Genomic DNA, 16577 nt, shown 5'->3' with positions numbered 1-16577 from the left:
AAAAGTCTTAAAAATCATGGAACTTGAAGTTCCTGCTGTGGCTCAGTGGGTAAAGAATCTGAATGCAGCGGCTTGGATTGCTGCAGAGGCATGGGTTTGACCCCTGGCCTGGCACAGTGACTTAAAGGATTCGGTGTTGTTGCAGTCGTGGTGTAGGTCTCAGCTGTGGCTCGGATTTGGTCACTGGTCTGGGAACGTCCATATGCCGCAGGCGCAGCCGTAAAAAGTAAATAAATAAGTACAAATCATGAAACAATACTAAATATTTTCCCCTTTCACTGTGGGGGTTAGTCTCATGTAACTAATCTGCTACCAAGTGACTGGCTAATCCGAAACCCTGGACTTCTCATGTTTTTTTCCCATGGCCTTTAGCACACTTTGAAGCAAGCAATGCCGTTATATTTCTTATTGCCGCCGAATTGCCACAAGTGATTGGATATAGTTCCCTTGCTATGGAGCAGGACTTCATTGCTTATCCACTCCAGATGCAATGGTTGGCATCTACTAACCCCAAACTCCCCGCCCTGTCCATCCCACTCCCTCCCCTTCCCCTTGGTAACCACAAGTCTGTTCTCTATGTCCATGAGTTTGTTTCTGTTCGGTAGATAGGTTCATTTGTGCCATTTTGGGGATTTCTTTTAGAAGAGCTTTTGCTTCATCCTCTAGATTGTGGATCGCTGTTTTCATTTGTCTCTAGGAGTTTTTAATTTTCTCTTTGGTTTCGTCAGTTATTTCACCATGATTTTTGAAAGACGTTTTTGCTGGGTGAGTGTTGCATGTTGACTTTTTACCTTCCAGCACTTTAGAGACGTCCTCCTATGTTCCCGTGGCTCGTGCTATTTCTTCTGAGTTCACTCGTTCCTGTCTGAGCTCATGCTTGCATGCCTATGGTAAATCACACTACTTAAAAGCAGTCTTCAGTTGTCTCGGGTCTGTCATTTCTTAACATATTCCTGGATTCATTTTTAATTTCTTTTCATCCAACTCATAAGTAAAATTAGCCTTTAGCTTTCCATTTTGTGGTATCCTCTTCTGTATTGACGTCAGGCTACATAAGTCCTACAATATGATTTAGGAATATGACATGCTTTTCTTTTTGTTAAGTTTTAATTATACAAATCAGACATAAATACATTCTCCTTGTGAAAAATGAAAATGTAGCTGATGCAGTGAATTTGTATTCTGTCCATGTAGCTAATCTGGAGCTTAGTTTCTATAATTTTGCTTCCTTAGATAGTTACAAGTTAGGTTGGGCCGTGAGAGACATTTGCAGTAGATGTGGAAGACAGAAGAGGAGCGGCCACAGTGTTCAAGCTCTTGCGGGATCTCCTCCATCACCTCCTCCAGCTCCCGGGTCAGGTTCATGCGGATGTATACTTCTGTAACTAAGGGTGTCAGCTCAGGTGGATGGCCTGAGGATGTATAAGTCTGTAATTCTAAGGGTGTCAGCTTCTTCTGCAGGTCTCCTCACCATCAAAGTTGGACCTGTGGAGTAGCTGAGGGCCCAATCCAAGTTCCAGTTTGTGTGTGTGTGTGTGTGTGTGTGTGTGTGTATATATATATATATATATATATATAAAATTTTGTGTGTGTATATATATATAATTTTGTGTATATATATAATTTTGTATATGTATATAATTTGGTATATATATATATAAAAAACTGGGTCAGTTTGCTGTATAGCAGAAATTGACAGAACATTGTAAGTCAACTATAATAAAAATTTTTAAAAGGGAAATATATAACAAAACACGTTTTTCAGGAAGCAAGAAAAACCTCAAATAAAAAAACCTAGCCTTACACCTAAAGGAGCTCAAAAGAGAAGAACAAGCAAAGAGAAAAATGTAAACATCAGAGCAAAAATAAATGAGATAGAGACCAAAAAACAATACAAAAGATTGGAGTTCCTGTTGTGGCTCAGTGGGTTGTGAACCCAGACTAGTATCTATGAGGATGCAGGTTTGGTTCGATCCCTGGCCTTGCTCAGTGGGTTAGGGATCTGGTGTTGCCGTGAGCTGTGGTGTAGGTTGAAGACACTGCTCAGATCCCACATTGCTGACTGTGGTTTAGGCTGGCTGGCAGATGCAGCTTCCATTTGATCCCTAGCCTGGGAACTCCCATATGCTGCATGTGTGACTCTAAAAAAAAAGAAAAGATCACTGAAACTCAGAACTGTTTCTTTGAAAAGAAATAGTAAACAAATTGATAAACCATTACCCAGTTTCATCAGAAAAAAGAGAGAGGGCCCAAACAAATTAAATCAGAAATGAAAAAGAAGTTACAGCTAACACCACAGAAATTCAAAGGATCTTAAAAGACTATTATAATATGCCAGTAAAATGGACAACTTAGAAGAAATGGACAAATCCCTAGAAATGCACAAACTCCCAGGAGTGAAGCAGGGAGAAATAGAAAACATGAACAGACCAATTACTAGTAATGTAATTGAATCAGTAACAAACTCCCAACAAAAGCCCAGGACCAACTGGTTTCACAGGTGAATTCTACCAAGTATTTAGAGAGTAGTTGACACCTATCCTTCTGAAATGCTTCAAAAAAATTGAAGAGGAAATAATGCCTATGAACTCATTGTACAAATCCAGCATCATCTCGATACCAAAACCAAAGATGTCACATAAAAAAGAAAATTATAGGATAATATCTTCAAAAATCCTCAAAAAGATACTAGCAAGCCAAATTCAACACTACACGAAGAGGATCATACACCATGATCAAGTGGGATTTATTCCAGAGATGCAGAGATGGCTCAATATCCACAAATCAGTATAAGTGATGCCGCATATTAACACATTGATGAATGAAAACCATATGATCATTTCAATAGATTCAGTAAAAGCATTTGACAAAATTCAATATTCATTTATGATAAAAACTCTCAACAAAGTGCGCATAAAGGAAACATACCTCAACATAACAAAGGCTGTATGTGATGAGCCCAGCTGACATCATAGTCAATAGTGAAAAACCGAAAGCATTTCCTCTGAGATCTGGAATAAGACAAGGATGCTCACTCTTGACACTTTTGTTCAATGTAGCCTTGCAAAAAAAAATCCTAGCCACAGCAATCAGACAAGAAAAAGAAATAAAAGCATCCAAATTGGAAAGGGACTAAAACTGTCACTGTTTATAGAGGACATGATACTACACATAATAAGTCCTAAGGATGCCATCAAAAAACCTCTAGAACTCAGTGCATTTGAAGTTGCAGGATACAAAAATTAATATCAAGGAAGCTGCTGCTTTTCTGAATGCTAACAATGAACTATCAGAAAGGGAAACCAAGAAAACAGTTCTGTTTGTAATTGTGTCAAAAAGAATATGACCAGGAATAAATCTAAGGAGGTAAAAGACTTGTACTCTGAAGAGCTTAAGACACAGATGGGAGAAAACGAAGAGGACAGAGACAGAAAGATACATGGTGCCCATGGGTTGAGGGCATGGAGAGGAGAGAAATGGCTGAGGGAGGGTAACGACTCAGACTCCAGCTGCACAGAGTGAGTGAGTCGTGGGTATGAAATACACAGCGTGGGGAATAGACTGTGCATTTCCGTAACCATGTAGTATCTTTGTATGGTGATGTGTTTGTTTTTTCTTTTTTCTTTTGTCTTTTTGTCTTTTTAGGCCGGCACCTACGGCATGTGGAGGTTCCCAGGCTAGGGGTCCAGTCGGAACTGAAGCCGCTGGCCTACACAGCCACAGCAACACCAGATCTGAGCTGTGTCTGCGACCTACACCACAGCTCTTGCCCACGCCCAGATGCTTAACCCACTGAGCAAGGCCAGGGGTCGAACCTGTGTCCTCATGAATGCTAGCTGGGTTCGCTAACTGCTGAGCCACGACGGGGCCTCCTGGCGATGTATTTGTTCAGCAGATGTCATGGTGATCATTTTGCAACGCATGGAAATGGCAAATCACTGTGTTGTGTAATAGGAACTACCGTAGTGTGGAAAGTCAGTTCTTCAAAAACAGACGGACAGACGTGCTCGTAGAAAAGATCAGATTTGTGGTTACAGAGATGGGAGGGGGTGGAGGGAGCGGGGGCTGAATGAAGGCAGTGGAAGGGTCCAAACTTAGGATTACAAGAGAAGTAAGTACAACCCGACAAATAGAATCAGCGCTGCTTTATGTTATGTCTGAAAGTTGTTGAGAGTAAGTCCTAGAAGATCTCGTCACAAGGAAAAAAATACTTATTTTCCATTTCTTTAACTTTGTATCTATATGAGAGTTATGCAATAAACTTACTGTGGCAATTATCTCATGGTGTATGCAAGTCAAATAATTAAGCTGTATAGCGTAAACTTGTATAGTGCTATATGTCAGTTATGTCTCAATAAAACTGGAAGAAAAATAGTTAAGATGAAATAAATTTTTTTTCAGTCAACCAAACGCCAAGACAATTTGTTATTATCAGACCTTGGGTACAAGCATTGCTCAAGGTTTTTAGGTAGAAAGAAACACACATCAGTAGGAAATTTGGATCTATTTTTTGGAACGAAAATCACCAGAAGTGCTGAATATGTGAATTAATAAAAATATTTTATTTCCTAGTTTTTTTGGTAGATAAATTCCTTAAAGATTACTGATCATTTAAAGAAGAGAGATGGTTCGTGATTCCACCAGAACATGGTCATGTTTAAGTGGGCGACCAGCTTCAGCTTTCTAGCTGTTTTCTCAGTAGATCTTGTTATTTGTTCCAGTGTACATTCATGTCCACAAGTGCAGAACTATTCAAAGGATGTCTTACCTGAGCCGCACAGGAATGCATAATTCACGCCATGTAAAACGTTAATATAGCAGCAGTGTTTTTTTTTTTTTTTTTGCCAAGCACTCAGCATGTGGGACTTCCAGGGCCAGGGGTTGAACTTGACCTATAGCAGTGACAGTGGGACCCTTAACCCACTGAGCCACCAGGGAACTCTTACTACAGCAACTTTTGAATGGTCTTTGTTATATAAAATACTCTATTGATCACGAGCAACTTATATTCCATCAGAAGAGCCCCACAGTCGCACAGAACTCAGCTGCGAGTTCTCCCCTAAGTTCACTTTGAATAATATATTTAAGGAAATTTACACTCCAACCATCTCACTTGTGCAAGTCAAACTGAGATCCGCATCGCTTTTTCTGTTAAACGTTAACTCCACTAGGTGGCGGCATTGGCTCAGTTTTGTGGTTCCTGCTAAAGCAGCCTGGGGTTGCGAGTGCGGTTTGCAGGGAACAAGTCCAAGGCCAGGAGCCCTCCCAGGGCCTGGTGCTTTGCACTGTATCAACTTGGCAAAGGTATCCAGATTGCTGCAGAGCTCACTGTTTGCTGTTAGTGTTTAGCAAAACAAAGTCGCCAAGTTTTCTAGGTTGATAGTGTCTACATTTTAAAATTTTGTTTGAACAGCTTGCACTTTAAAAATAGCCATTATGGGGAAGTCCAGTGGTGGCTCAGCAGTAATGAACCTGACTAGGATCCATGAGGTTTCGGGTTCGCTCCCTGGCCTTGCTCAGTGGGTTAAGGATCTGGCGTTGCTGTGAGCTGTGGTGTGGGTCACAGACGCGGCTCAGCTCTGGCGTGGCTGTGGCTGTGGGGTAGGCCGGCAGCTGCAGCTCCAATTTGACCTCTAGCCTGGGAGCTTCCATAAGCCATGGGTGTGGACCTAAAAGGACAAAGAAAAGAGCCCCTATGGGTTGAGTAGCTTCTTAACCACCTCTTAGGTCTTCTCCTTTAATCCTGTGAGATGGTTCTTGGTTCAGCAGGGAGGTGGTCGGAGTCTGCAGCAGTAAAACATATGCTGTTTTCACTCTGTTTCAGGCATCTCATGTTGAACGCAACAATGTTATATGTTAACGGGCATATTTTATGTGATCCTTAAGCCTTTGTGTTAGTAACTTCAAGTACAGTGTCACCTCTTCAAGTTGCAGGGAACTGCTGTTCCTTTTTGTTCTTTTTTGGATATGCTATGCGCATGACAAAAATGAGTGAGACGGTTCTCGAATTAACGAAAACATGAACGGTTTGAAGGGTTGCGGGAAGTGATTTTGCAGCGAAGCTTTTTTTCTTTTTACCTGCGGCATGTGGACGTTCTAGGGACAGGGGTCAAACTGGAGCTGGAGCTGCAGCCCACGCCACAGCCACAGCAACACCGGATCCTTAACCCACTGAGTGAGGCCAAGGATTGAACCTGCATCCTCACAGAGACGTGGGTCCTTAACCTGCTGAGCCACAAAGGGAACTCCACTTGGAAGCTTTTGTGGCCGTCTACGTGGTTTTCTACTTCTCTGTCTCATTAGTGTGAACGTTGTGTGGAAAGAATATCTTTCCTCCCACATTGGAAATTCATCTGCTCTTATTTTGCGTTTGAGGTTAATGGACTTCAAGGAAGTAAGGCTCTAAAATGTTGAACTTTCTGAAAACAACCTAATTGTCTTGTTGTGCAACTGGTTTTTAAAAGTCTTTCTTGTATGAATCCTATTGTCTCTAGTTTTATTGTCTTAAAGACACTTTATTAATTGTCTACAGCTGTTCTCATAAATTGACTAAAAGCACAACAGACTTTTGCCTTCCAATCCCTGAGAGGAAATTCGGTGACTGATGTTATTTTTCTTTTCATCTTACATGTCTGGGAAAGGGAGGACAAATCCGACGTTTACAAAAGTCTCGTTAGGAACTAGAAGTCTGCCTTCTCATATCTACTCGCTATTATCTCATTTTAAAATAACGCATCTTCATTCCAAACAATTGTTCCGTGTAGGCTGGGTTCAAATACGGTGCCTTCCTGCATCCGCGCGTCTAACCACTGATTTTCTTTTTAGGACGAAGGCCTGGCCCGCCAGCTGGTGGAGCTAGGCTACCGAGGAACGGGCGAAGTGGTGAAAAGGGAGGACTTCGAAGCAAGGAAGGCAGCTATAGAGACTGCGAGACTGGCCGAGAGGACCCAGAAAAAGTAGGTGTCCGCGTTCTGAAGTCGGGTTGTATGCTGTCGCGTCTCTGGAGCAATCCCCTTGGTGGGCATTGTTGTTTAGCCGCCGTGGTCGGAGCGGGTGGAATTGGGCTGTTGTCAGCGCGAGTTCTGCCCATCAGGAGCCGAGGGCCTGTGCTGTCGCTGCGAGGCAGCACCTTGCAGCTTCGAGCTACTGATGGAAAAAACAGACGGCGAACTCCGGTCACGACGCGCCCCTGGAGTCCTGTTCAGACACACCCCGGTGCTGTTGGCTGTACACGCTTAGGTACTAAAGACACGAGTGACTTCTGCCTCAGAACTCTTTGCACTTTTGAGGCCTGTGAATGTTTGGCATCATTTGCGTTCTCACGTCTCCATAAACACTGATTCTTTGAACTCGATTCGTGATCACTGGCTTTTGTGAAGTGGGACTCCTAAGTGGTCATATAAAGTGTGGATCCGATAGACTATATTGACTATATAAGGAAAGATGCACATGTAAGGTGAGCCATATCAAACTGACAAGACAGTTGGAAGAAGGCTTAAAGTGATTATTTACTTTTTAAACGTGAATGCTAAAGCTGTGCATGTTGGCGAGGATAATTACTGAGAGTTTGGTGTGTTATTCTTAGATAGCATTTTTAAAAATACTATTTTATGAAAATAGTATTCAGTAGTGGAATGAGATTTGGTTCTGGGAATGTGCAATTTTAATGGATCGTTCTAGTAGTTCCTTTATTTCAAAACCACAGAGTATTGGAATTTAATCTGCTGGCATTCGGTCATATATTTGCGTCCCATTGCTGCCATGATACATCACTCACAAACTTAGCGGCTTAACACAACACAAGCGCACTCACTCACAGTTCTGCGGGTCCGAAGCCCGAGTACAGTGGCTCAGGCGGGTCCTCTGCTCAGCATCTCGTAAAGCTGAAATCCCCGTGTTGACTGGACCTGGTTCTTCTTGGAGGCTCTGAGGATGAGCCTGTGTCCACACTCCTTCAGGCCAAACTCAGGCGCTTGTGAGTATAGGCCTGAGGTCTTGTTTCCTGTCCCCAGTCGGACTGGGGACTTGTCTTTGCTCCTGTAGGCTGCCCACCTTCCTTCTCTGGGTTTCTGCACAGCTGCCCTACAGCAAGAGTGGGTCCAGGTCCCTCCCAACCTCGAAATCCCTCCGACTGCTCCTTGTGCAGTGTCTGTCCTGGCTCCAGGGCTCGTGTGATCACAGTGCGTCCGTCTCGATAATCCAGGGTCATCTCCCTTTTCTAAGGTCTGTTACCTTTAATACATCTGCAAACCCTGTTGTCAGGTAATACAGCATGGGAACAGGTTCTAAGGCTTAAGGCATAGGCATCCCTGAAGGGACTGTTCTTCTTACCGAAGGGAATTTATATACAACGTCGGTACTTTGCTCAACGTGGTTACACCCGATTTCTGTTCATAGGAATTGAAGTGGCGCAGAGGACACGTGTACATGCAGTATGTTTTCTGCAAAACGGCAGGGAGTCTTCTCTTTCTGCGGGTATCAGTAAATGTCTGTCAGCAGAAGGAGAGGGATTTTTGTGGGATGTTAAGGCATTAATGTATTTTCATAATTGATTAGAGATGCATCCTACTTTATATAAAGAGAACTTAGTCTTGTCTAAAGTGTAAGTTCTGTCCAGGCGCATGTCCATTTTGTGTTGGAGTCAAAATGAGTATTTACTCTCTGCAGTGGTCTCTTTAGTGGCCAGAGCTGGACACCATCAGACTTCGTAAGTACCAGTCGTGGGAGACCTCATCCCCACCCAGAACTGCTGACACTGGGAGCCTTTTCATCTGCGCGGCTTCTCATCTGCCGTCTCATCTGCCATGCGTGCCATCTGCCTTGGGCCCCATACGTTTCCTCTCGCCCGTGGGGGAGTTGCTCTGTTCCCTTCCCTGCCAGCTCCTCGGAGTGTCACTGGCAGCAGGGCCAGTGGAGTGTGGACCCCAGATCTGTCCTGTGCCCATGTCTGCTTGAGGGTCGCTTTGAAAATACGCCTGAGCATCTGCCTGCCTGCCCGTTGGTACCAACTCGGAAACACGGGATTCTCGGTCAGATTAGCTCACATCCTCCTCTCTGCTGTGTGGACGAGCGGCCCCAAGGGGGTCACAGCCCTCTGCCAGCAATCACGGAGCACCCGTTTCAAGGCGTGCCGGCACCTGAGAGTGGGGTCCTTCTTAGAATTGTTTCATACATGGTTAAAGAGATTAGAAGGGGTGTTTTGATAAGTATTTGCCAGAAGAAGGCATCAGGTGAAAACAGTTCTTTTGGCCTCTAGTTTAGCCACTGGCTTCACAAATACTCCCAGGCAACCGTATTGCCTTAGGCGCTCTTCTGGGCGTGAGCATATGATAGCACCAAAGAGTTGGTCCCTGCCCTTGGGAAGTTTGAGGGCTCGCAACTCGTAAGAGACAGCACGTTGCTGGTGGGAGTATACAATGGAAAATACTTTGGCAGTTCTTCAAATAGTTAAACGCAGAGTTACATGTGACCCAGCAGTTCCACTCCTAGGCGTGTAACCCAGGGAAGTGAAGACGCAGGTCCGCTTAAAGCGTAGACACCAGTGCTCCTGGCAGCTTTATTCTTGGCCACCGCAGAACGGAAACACCCAACTGTCTGCCAGCAGGTGGATGGGTAAAAACGTGGCACAGAGCTTTGGTGCAGTGTTCTCCGATCACAGAAAGGAGTAAGTAGCTTGCAAACACTCCTAGCAGAAGAAGGTAGACAAAAAGCATGCAAACGGTATAGTCCCCTTTATACAAAATGTCCAGAATAGGTAAACCCCTAGAGGCAAAGGTAGATCTGCGGTTGCCCAGTGCTGGAAGGAAGGATGCAGCAAGTGTGATGGCTAATGGCTGTGGGGTTTCTTACCTGACTAGCATCCGTGAGGATGTGGGTTCGCTCCCTGACCTTGCTCCACGGGGTAAGGATCCCGCGTTGCCCTGAGCCGTGGTGTAGGTCGTAGACGTGGCTCGGATCTGGCGTGGTGGAGGCCGGTGGCTGCAGCTCCGATTAGACCCCTAGCCGGGAACCTCCGTATGCTGCGGGTGCAGCCCTAGAAGCCAAAAGGCCAAAAAAAGGGCAGTTACAACAGATGATAGCAGATGCTGCCGTGGGGCTGTGGCCGCATCCTGCAGTGGTGCGAAGTCACCATTCGAGGGGTTGAAGGGCAGGGAAAGTGCGTCCGGAGGCGCGGCTGCCGGGTGATCTTCTAAAGGGTGAGCAGGGGTCGGTCCGGCGAACAAGGGTGTGGAGGTGGGCACGTCCCTTGGCCGCGGTTTCCTCCCGGCTCGTCCTTCTCTCTCCCCCTTTATCTTGATGTGACCCGACTCCCTTGCGGGACTCCCCGCCCGCCACAAGCTGGGCCAACTAGAGGCCTTTGCTCACTCTTACCCCCCTGGCGGCGGCGGGGGCTCTGCCTTCCCCCCGCGGCTTCGAGCTCCGCTGCAAAGCCGGCTCGGCCTCGCTGTCACGCAGACGTCGGCTCTTGTCCCCCTTCCACCGAGATTCACGCCAGCTGGGTTTGGTGGCCGCAAGGCAGAGACTGCAAAGCTTGGACCGAAGGGATGAGATTGGCTGCGTGTCCTCAGGGAGCGCCCACCCTCAGTCCTGGAGAATCTCATTTTCCAGGAGGAGTTCCGTCGATGCCCACGGGTGATGGAGAGAGAAACCCTGGCACAAAGGTGAAACGCTGGGTGCTTAGGGCCGGTTAATACTTCTAACTGATCCATCACTGGGGCTGAACCCTCTTCTGAAGGAGCTTTTAAGAGCATCCGCCTCCTTACTTGACTCGGCTTATTTTTTTTTTCTTTGTCTTTTTGCCTTTTCTAGGGCCGCTCCCACAGCATGTGAAGGTTCCCAGGCCAGGGGTCTAATCGGAGCTGTAGCCACCGGCCTACACCAGAGCCACAGCCACTTGGGATCCAAGCTGCGTCTGCGTCCTACACCACAGCTCACGGCAACAGCGGATCCTTAACCCACTCAGCAAGGCCGGGGATCAAACCCACAACCTCATGGTTCCTGGTCGGATTCATTAAGCACTGGGCCACGACGGGAACTCTGAGTCAGCCTATCTTTTGAAGAGATGAATTAGCTCTTCTTAAAACTGCTATTGACATAATGACCTTATTTACAGAAACACAGCATCTGAGACATAGATGGAGTAAGCGGTACCCTTGGTGGAGCTGGTATTTGTACTGCTTGGCTATTGCCGTCTCCTTGAGAGACTTTGTGATGAGCCGTTGAGAGTTTCTGTACCGGGAGCTGGACAGGAGTCTCAGATGCTGAAGATACAGGGATCCCTGGGGTCTTCTTTGCTGAAACCAAAAGATGATGTAGGAGGTTTTCTTATGTCCTTTTATCATCTGGTACATCTGGGACTAAATTTAAAAAGCTGGACGAGTCCCTTCCCTCCCTCTGTCTGTCTCTCTTCTCTCCCTCTCTCTCTCCCTCTTTTTTTTTTTGTTTTTTGTTTTTTTGTTGTTTTTAGGGCTGCACCCTTGGCATATGGAAGTTCCCGGGCTAGGGGTTGAACCAGAGCTACAGCTGCCGGCCTCCACCACAGCCACAGCAACGCCAGGTCTGAGCCGCGTCTGTGACCTACACCACAGCTCAAGGCAGCGCCAGATCCTTAACCCACTGCGCAGGGCCAGGGACGGAACCCGCGTCCTCACGGATTAGGCGGGTTAGTGTCTGCTGGGCCGCGGGAACGCCTCTGCCTTTGGCTCAGACAGCAGTCCCGTTGCTTTTGCTGTTCAACAGCAGTCACTCTTCACCAGATGGTGTCCCTCCTTCTGCCTCCCGGTCGCCGGGCACAGTGCTCACGTGGCAGCTGTGTTCAGAGGGGCATCTCCCCAGCAGGCACATGTTGTCTTACGCTTCGTCTCACGTTGCTGCTGCTGGTGGTGGGAGTTCGTGAGACCCTAATGGAGGGGAATGGGCCACCTCCTCAGGGTCAGAAGATCCAGGGGCTGGGGAGGTCGGAGTCTTCGAGAGCATCTACTCACTCGTCTCCATCCTGTGGGCCGGGATCCCAGGGTTTCCTCATCAGGGCTCTGGTTTCGGTGGAGCCGACCCACGCCTGTTGGCCGTCCGTCTGCCTCTGGACTTCAGCCGCTGCGCCTGTCAGGTCTGTGCTCCATCTTCATCTTCTGCCCTCCCGCTGCACGGGGCGAGCACTGCTCTGGCTCTCGTGCTTTGTTACAGTTATTGGCTCATCGCTCTTAGCTTTGCATTATTAATCCATCGGGCAGCAATGCAATTGAGCCATAATTACCTGATTCCCTTGTTCTTACATTTATCCTTCCCAGTCATCCCCTTGGCTAGGGCATGCCACTCTAATTGACTAGCCCCCCAGCTTATCGCATGAGAACATTTCAACGACTGGACCCCCACCTTGTGGGTTGTCTGCATACCACCTGCCTCCAGGGCCTTGAACCTCATTACCAGAGGGCTTCCGCTGAGACCCCAGTTCCTAAACTCCATCTCAGCACCTGTTTCTCAAGCTACTCCAGGTACAGTCTGTCACAGACTAACCTTTCTGGGAAGCAGGCACAGAGGTGACTTAAGAATTCAAAAGGTTACCTGGGAATATTACACATAAAGAAAAAGGGTGGAAGCAAGACTGGGTAGGTGGGGCTGTCAGACCTTCGTGCTCTCTTGGCAAAGTCTCTGCCGGGCCGCTGAAGGTCGCAAAGCAACCACCACCTGTTGGAAGGGTCCTGTATTTGGTGGAAATAGTAGGTCTCTGAGCCATTGTCTGGCTCAGTGATTTGTGGAGGACACCCCAAGGAGAACATGACACCTGCTCAGCTGCTGGGGCTGAGCAAGGCAGTTAACCAGAAGCTGCCTGCTGACCGTATGCCTTGAAGCCAGGCAGCAAGTCCTTTTTTGTTATACTTTTATAATTTGTTTTTGAAAGTAAAATTTATTGATGTTTTAAAAGTGTTTAATTTGATGAGTTATGACAAATATACCCGGTAGTGTGACCCCCACCACGATCAGGATAAGCACACTTCTATTACCGCCCACAGTTCCCCACGCCTCTTGGTATTTAAGCTTTTCTCTCAGCCCCGACAACCATGCCCTTGATTTCTGTACATAGAGTTTTACCTTTTCCAAAATGGCATTTAGATGGATGGTAAAGTATGCAGCCATTTTTTTTTTTTCATAAATTATAAGGCCTTTGAGACCATATGGTTGCATGTAAGCTTGTCCTTGTTTATTGCTGAGTAATATTCCATTTTACAGATGAATGGACAGCAATTTGTGTATCTATGCTTTCTCCAGTTGATGATGGTTGTTTTGAGTTTTAGGCCTCTCTGATAAACTTGCTATAAATATTCACAAATAGGCTTGTAAAGACGTATATTTCCATTTATCTTAGGTAAATACCCAAGATAGGATCGCTGATTCATATGGTAGGTATATGTTTATTAGAAAATTTCAGGAGTTCCTGTCGTGGCACAGTGGTTAACGAATCCGACTGGGAACCATGAGGTTGTGGGTTCGATCCCTGGCCTCGCTCAGTGGGTTAAGGATCCGGCGTTGCCGTGAGCTGTGGTGTAGGTTGCAGACGCAGCTTGGATCCCGAGTTGCTGTGGCTCTGGTGTAGGCTGGTGGCTGCGGCTCCGATTGGGCCCCTAGCCTGGGAACCTCTATATGCCGCGGGAGTGGCCCTAGAAAAGGCAAAAAGATGGAAAAAAAAAAAGAAAATTTCAAATGATTTTCCAAAATGTCTAAATCATTTACCTTCTCACTAGCAATGTATGAGAGTTCCAGCTGTAGTTCCTTGACACACAGGAACACAGAGTATTTTCAGTTTTAAAAGTTTCAGCCAGTATAGCAGGTGTAGTGGTTGGTATCTGAGTCTGGTTTAAGGTATAAGTTCTTTACTATTTAAGGGTGCTGAGCATCTTTTCATGTCCTCATTTGTCATCCATAAGTCTTCCTTGGTGAAATATCTTTTTATTATTGATTCTAAGTGTTCTTTATATATTCTGGTTACAAGTTCTTCGCCAGATATACATTTTATAATTATTTTCTCCCTCTCTGTGCATTAACGTTTTTTTCTTAATGATGGCTTTCAAATAGTATTAATATTTTAATTATAATGAAGTTCAACTCAATTTTTCTTTATGGGTCAGGATTTTTGGTGTAATATTTAATTATTGCAAGGTCACAAACATTTGTCCTTAATTTTTCTTCTAGAACTTTTAGAGTTTTAGGTTTAATATTTAGGTATATAATTTATTTTGAGTTTTTTAAATATATTTTGCATGGTAAGGTTCAAGGATTTTGTTCTGTTCTGTTTTGTTTTATTTTTTGTTTTGTTTTTGCCTTTGCCTGCAGCATGTGGAAGTTCCCAGGCCAGGGATCGAATCTGTGCCACATCACTTTTTATGCATTGATAATCCAATTTTTATTTGATTGATTTTGTTCATTGCAGTGTCTCAATCTTCTTCATCCTCTAACCCCACGCCACCCAGTGATACATCTGTGAAACAGCTTTCAAAACATCTCTTTCCTCCCGTCCCTTCACCTTTCCAGCAACATATAAATCTGCATCCCTACAAAAGAGTAATGGGGTGGTTTACAAGGCGAAATAGGAATATCTCATGGCAGCAAGACTTCAAGAGGTGGCGAGAAGGAGAAGTAAAGGGGGAAGCCATGCAGAGATGCTGCGGTTGAGGCGAGTGCCCCACGTGCACCCCAGATTTGGGAAGATAATTCAAAGAGGGCAGTATTTACCTCCCACAAGTCATCGTGCTCACCTGGAACAACAAAACCGTCCACAAGACGTGTCGATATCCCTGGTGAGTTTTATGTTGAGAATTAAGATCAGAATTATTCAGTAGTTTCTGGATAACTCAGGGCTTTTTTTAAATGATGTTGATATTAGAAAAGGAGCCTTTATAGAGTTTGGCATTCCATCAGCAGTGTTAAATTCATAATCTATGACTGACAATGTCCAAATATACTCTTAGTGCCTCGGAAATCATTTTGTCTGCATTTTAGCTGCTGTGATCACTTGGATGCTGGGGTGAGCTTGAAAGAAATGTCCCGGTGCCCATCCCAAGAGATGGGGGGAAACACCTATCTAGTGCTCCATCAGGACAGAAAAAATTCACGCATGATTCACGAGAGGCGAGTGAGGGAGAGAGGGTTGTTCAGAAAAAGTAATGCAGGAGCCCAGAACATCGAAGGCATCAGTATCATGCCTCCTGGCCCCTTAATTTAAGGACCTCAGGAACACAGAGTTGAGTTTATTGTGCTCTTCTTACCATTGCATGCTCTTTTTGTGAAACCTTGCTAGGCTCCTCTTTAATGAAAAAAATTTAATATTTTCCTTCCTTATGTCACATTTCGATCATACTTCTTTTCCTCCTAACATTCCTATCCTAGACTATTTATTTTCCTTGTTTTCTTCCTTTCATGCATTTATCTAAATATATGCTTCCTAGAGAAATCGTGTTTAAAATTTTAAAGAAATACGAATTGAACTATATATACCTTATTTCTTATTATTTGTTAGTAGTTTGGGGCAGTGGGGTTTCAATGTAGGTAATCCTATCATTTGCAAATATGATATTTTTGTCTCTTCCAATAATTTTGCTTAATTTTTTTTTTAAATAGAATTTTTGGTTAAAATTTTTATTTATTTACATATATACATATACACATATATAATATGTAATGATTTTTATTTTTTTCCATTATAGCTGGTTTACAGTGTTCTGTCAATTTTCTACTCTACAGCATGGTGACCCAGTTACACATGCATGTATACCTTCTTTTTTCTCACATTCTCAGGCTCCATCATAAGTGAGTAGACATAGTTCCCAGTGCTACACAGCAGGATCTCATTACTTATCCATTCCAAAGGCAATAGTCTGCATCTATTAACCCCAAGCTCCCCATCCATCCCACCCCCTCCCCCTCCCCCTTGGCAACCACAAGTCTATTCTCCAAGTCCATGATTTTCTTTTCTGTGGAAAGGTTCATTTGTGCTGTATATTAGATTCCAGATATAAGTGGTATCATATGGTATTTGTCTTTTTCTTTCTGACTCCCTTCACTCAGTATGAGAGTCTCTAGTTCCATCCATGTTGCTGCATATGACATTATTTCATTCTTTTTTATGGCCGAGTAGTATTCCATTGTGTTTCATATACCACATCTTCCGAATCCAATCATCTGTTGATGGACATTTACGTTGTTTCCATGTTTTGGCTGTTGTGAATAGTGCTGCGGTGAATATGAGTGTGCATGTGTCTCTTTTAAGGAAAGTTTTGTCTGGATATACGCCCAAGCATGGGATTGCAGGGTCATATGGTAGTTCTATGTATAGATTTCTAAGGCACCTCCATACTGTTTTCCATAGTGGTTGTACCAGCTTCCATTCCCACCAACAGTGCAGGAGGGTTCCCTTTTCTCCACACCCCCTCCAGCCCTTGTTATTTGTGAACTCATTAATGATGGCCATTCTGACTGGTGCGAGGTGGTATCTCATGGTAGTTTTGATTTGCATTTCTCTAATAATCAGGGATGTTGAGCATTGTTTCATGTGCTTGTTGGCCATCTGTATATCTTCCTTGGAG

The 16577-nt window shown here is 44.9% G+C and overlaps 1 protein-coding gene across 4 annotated transcripts in view; it reads left to right on the top strand.

Moving 5' to 3' along the window:
- Window positions 1-16577, top strand: part of CFAP299 (cilia and flagella associated protein 299) — a 531077-nt gene that overhangs the window by 12775 nt on the left and 501725 nt on the right. For all 4 annotated transcript variants that reach the window (XM_047751672.1, XM_047751671.1, XM_047751670.1 and 1 more), the window contains exon 2: window positions 6826-6956. In XM_047751672.1, coding sequence (XP_047607628.1) covers window positions 6826-6956 — 131 coding nt within the window. The remainder of the gene's footprint in view (window positions 1-6825; window positions 6957-16577) is intronic.

The sequence above is a fragment of the Phacochoerus africanus genome, chromosome 10, assembly GCF_016906955.1.
Source record: "Phacochoerus africanus isolate WHEZ1 chromosome 10, ROS_Pafr_v1, whole genome shotgun sequence".
NCBI classification, from domain to species: Eukaryota; Metazoa; Chordata; class Mammalia; order Artiodactyla; family Suidae; genus Phacochoerus; species Phacochoerus africanus.
Note: the sequence above shows the minus strand (reverse complement) of the source record. Positions and strands in the feature narration are given on the sequence as shown.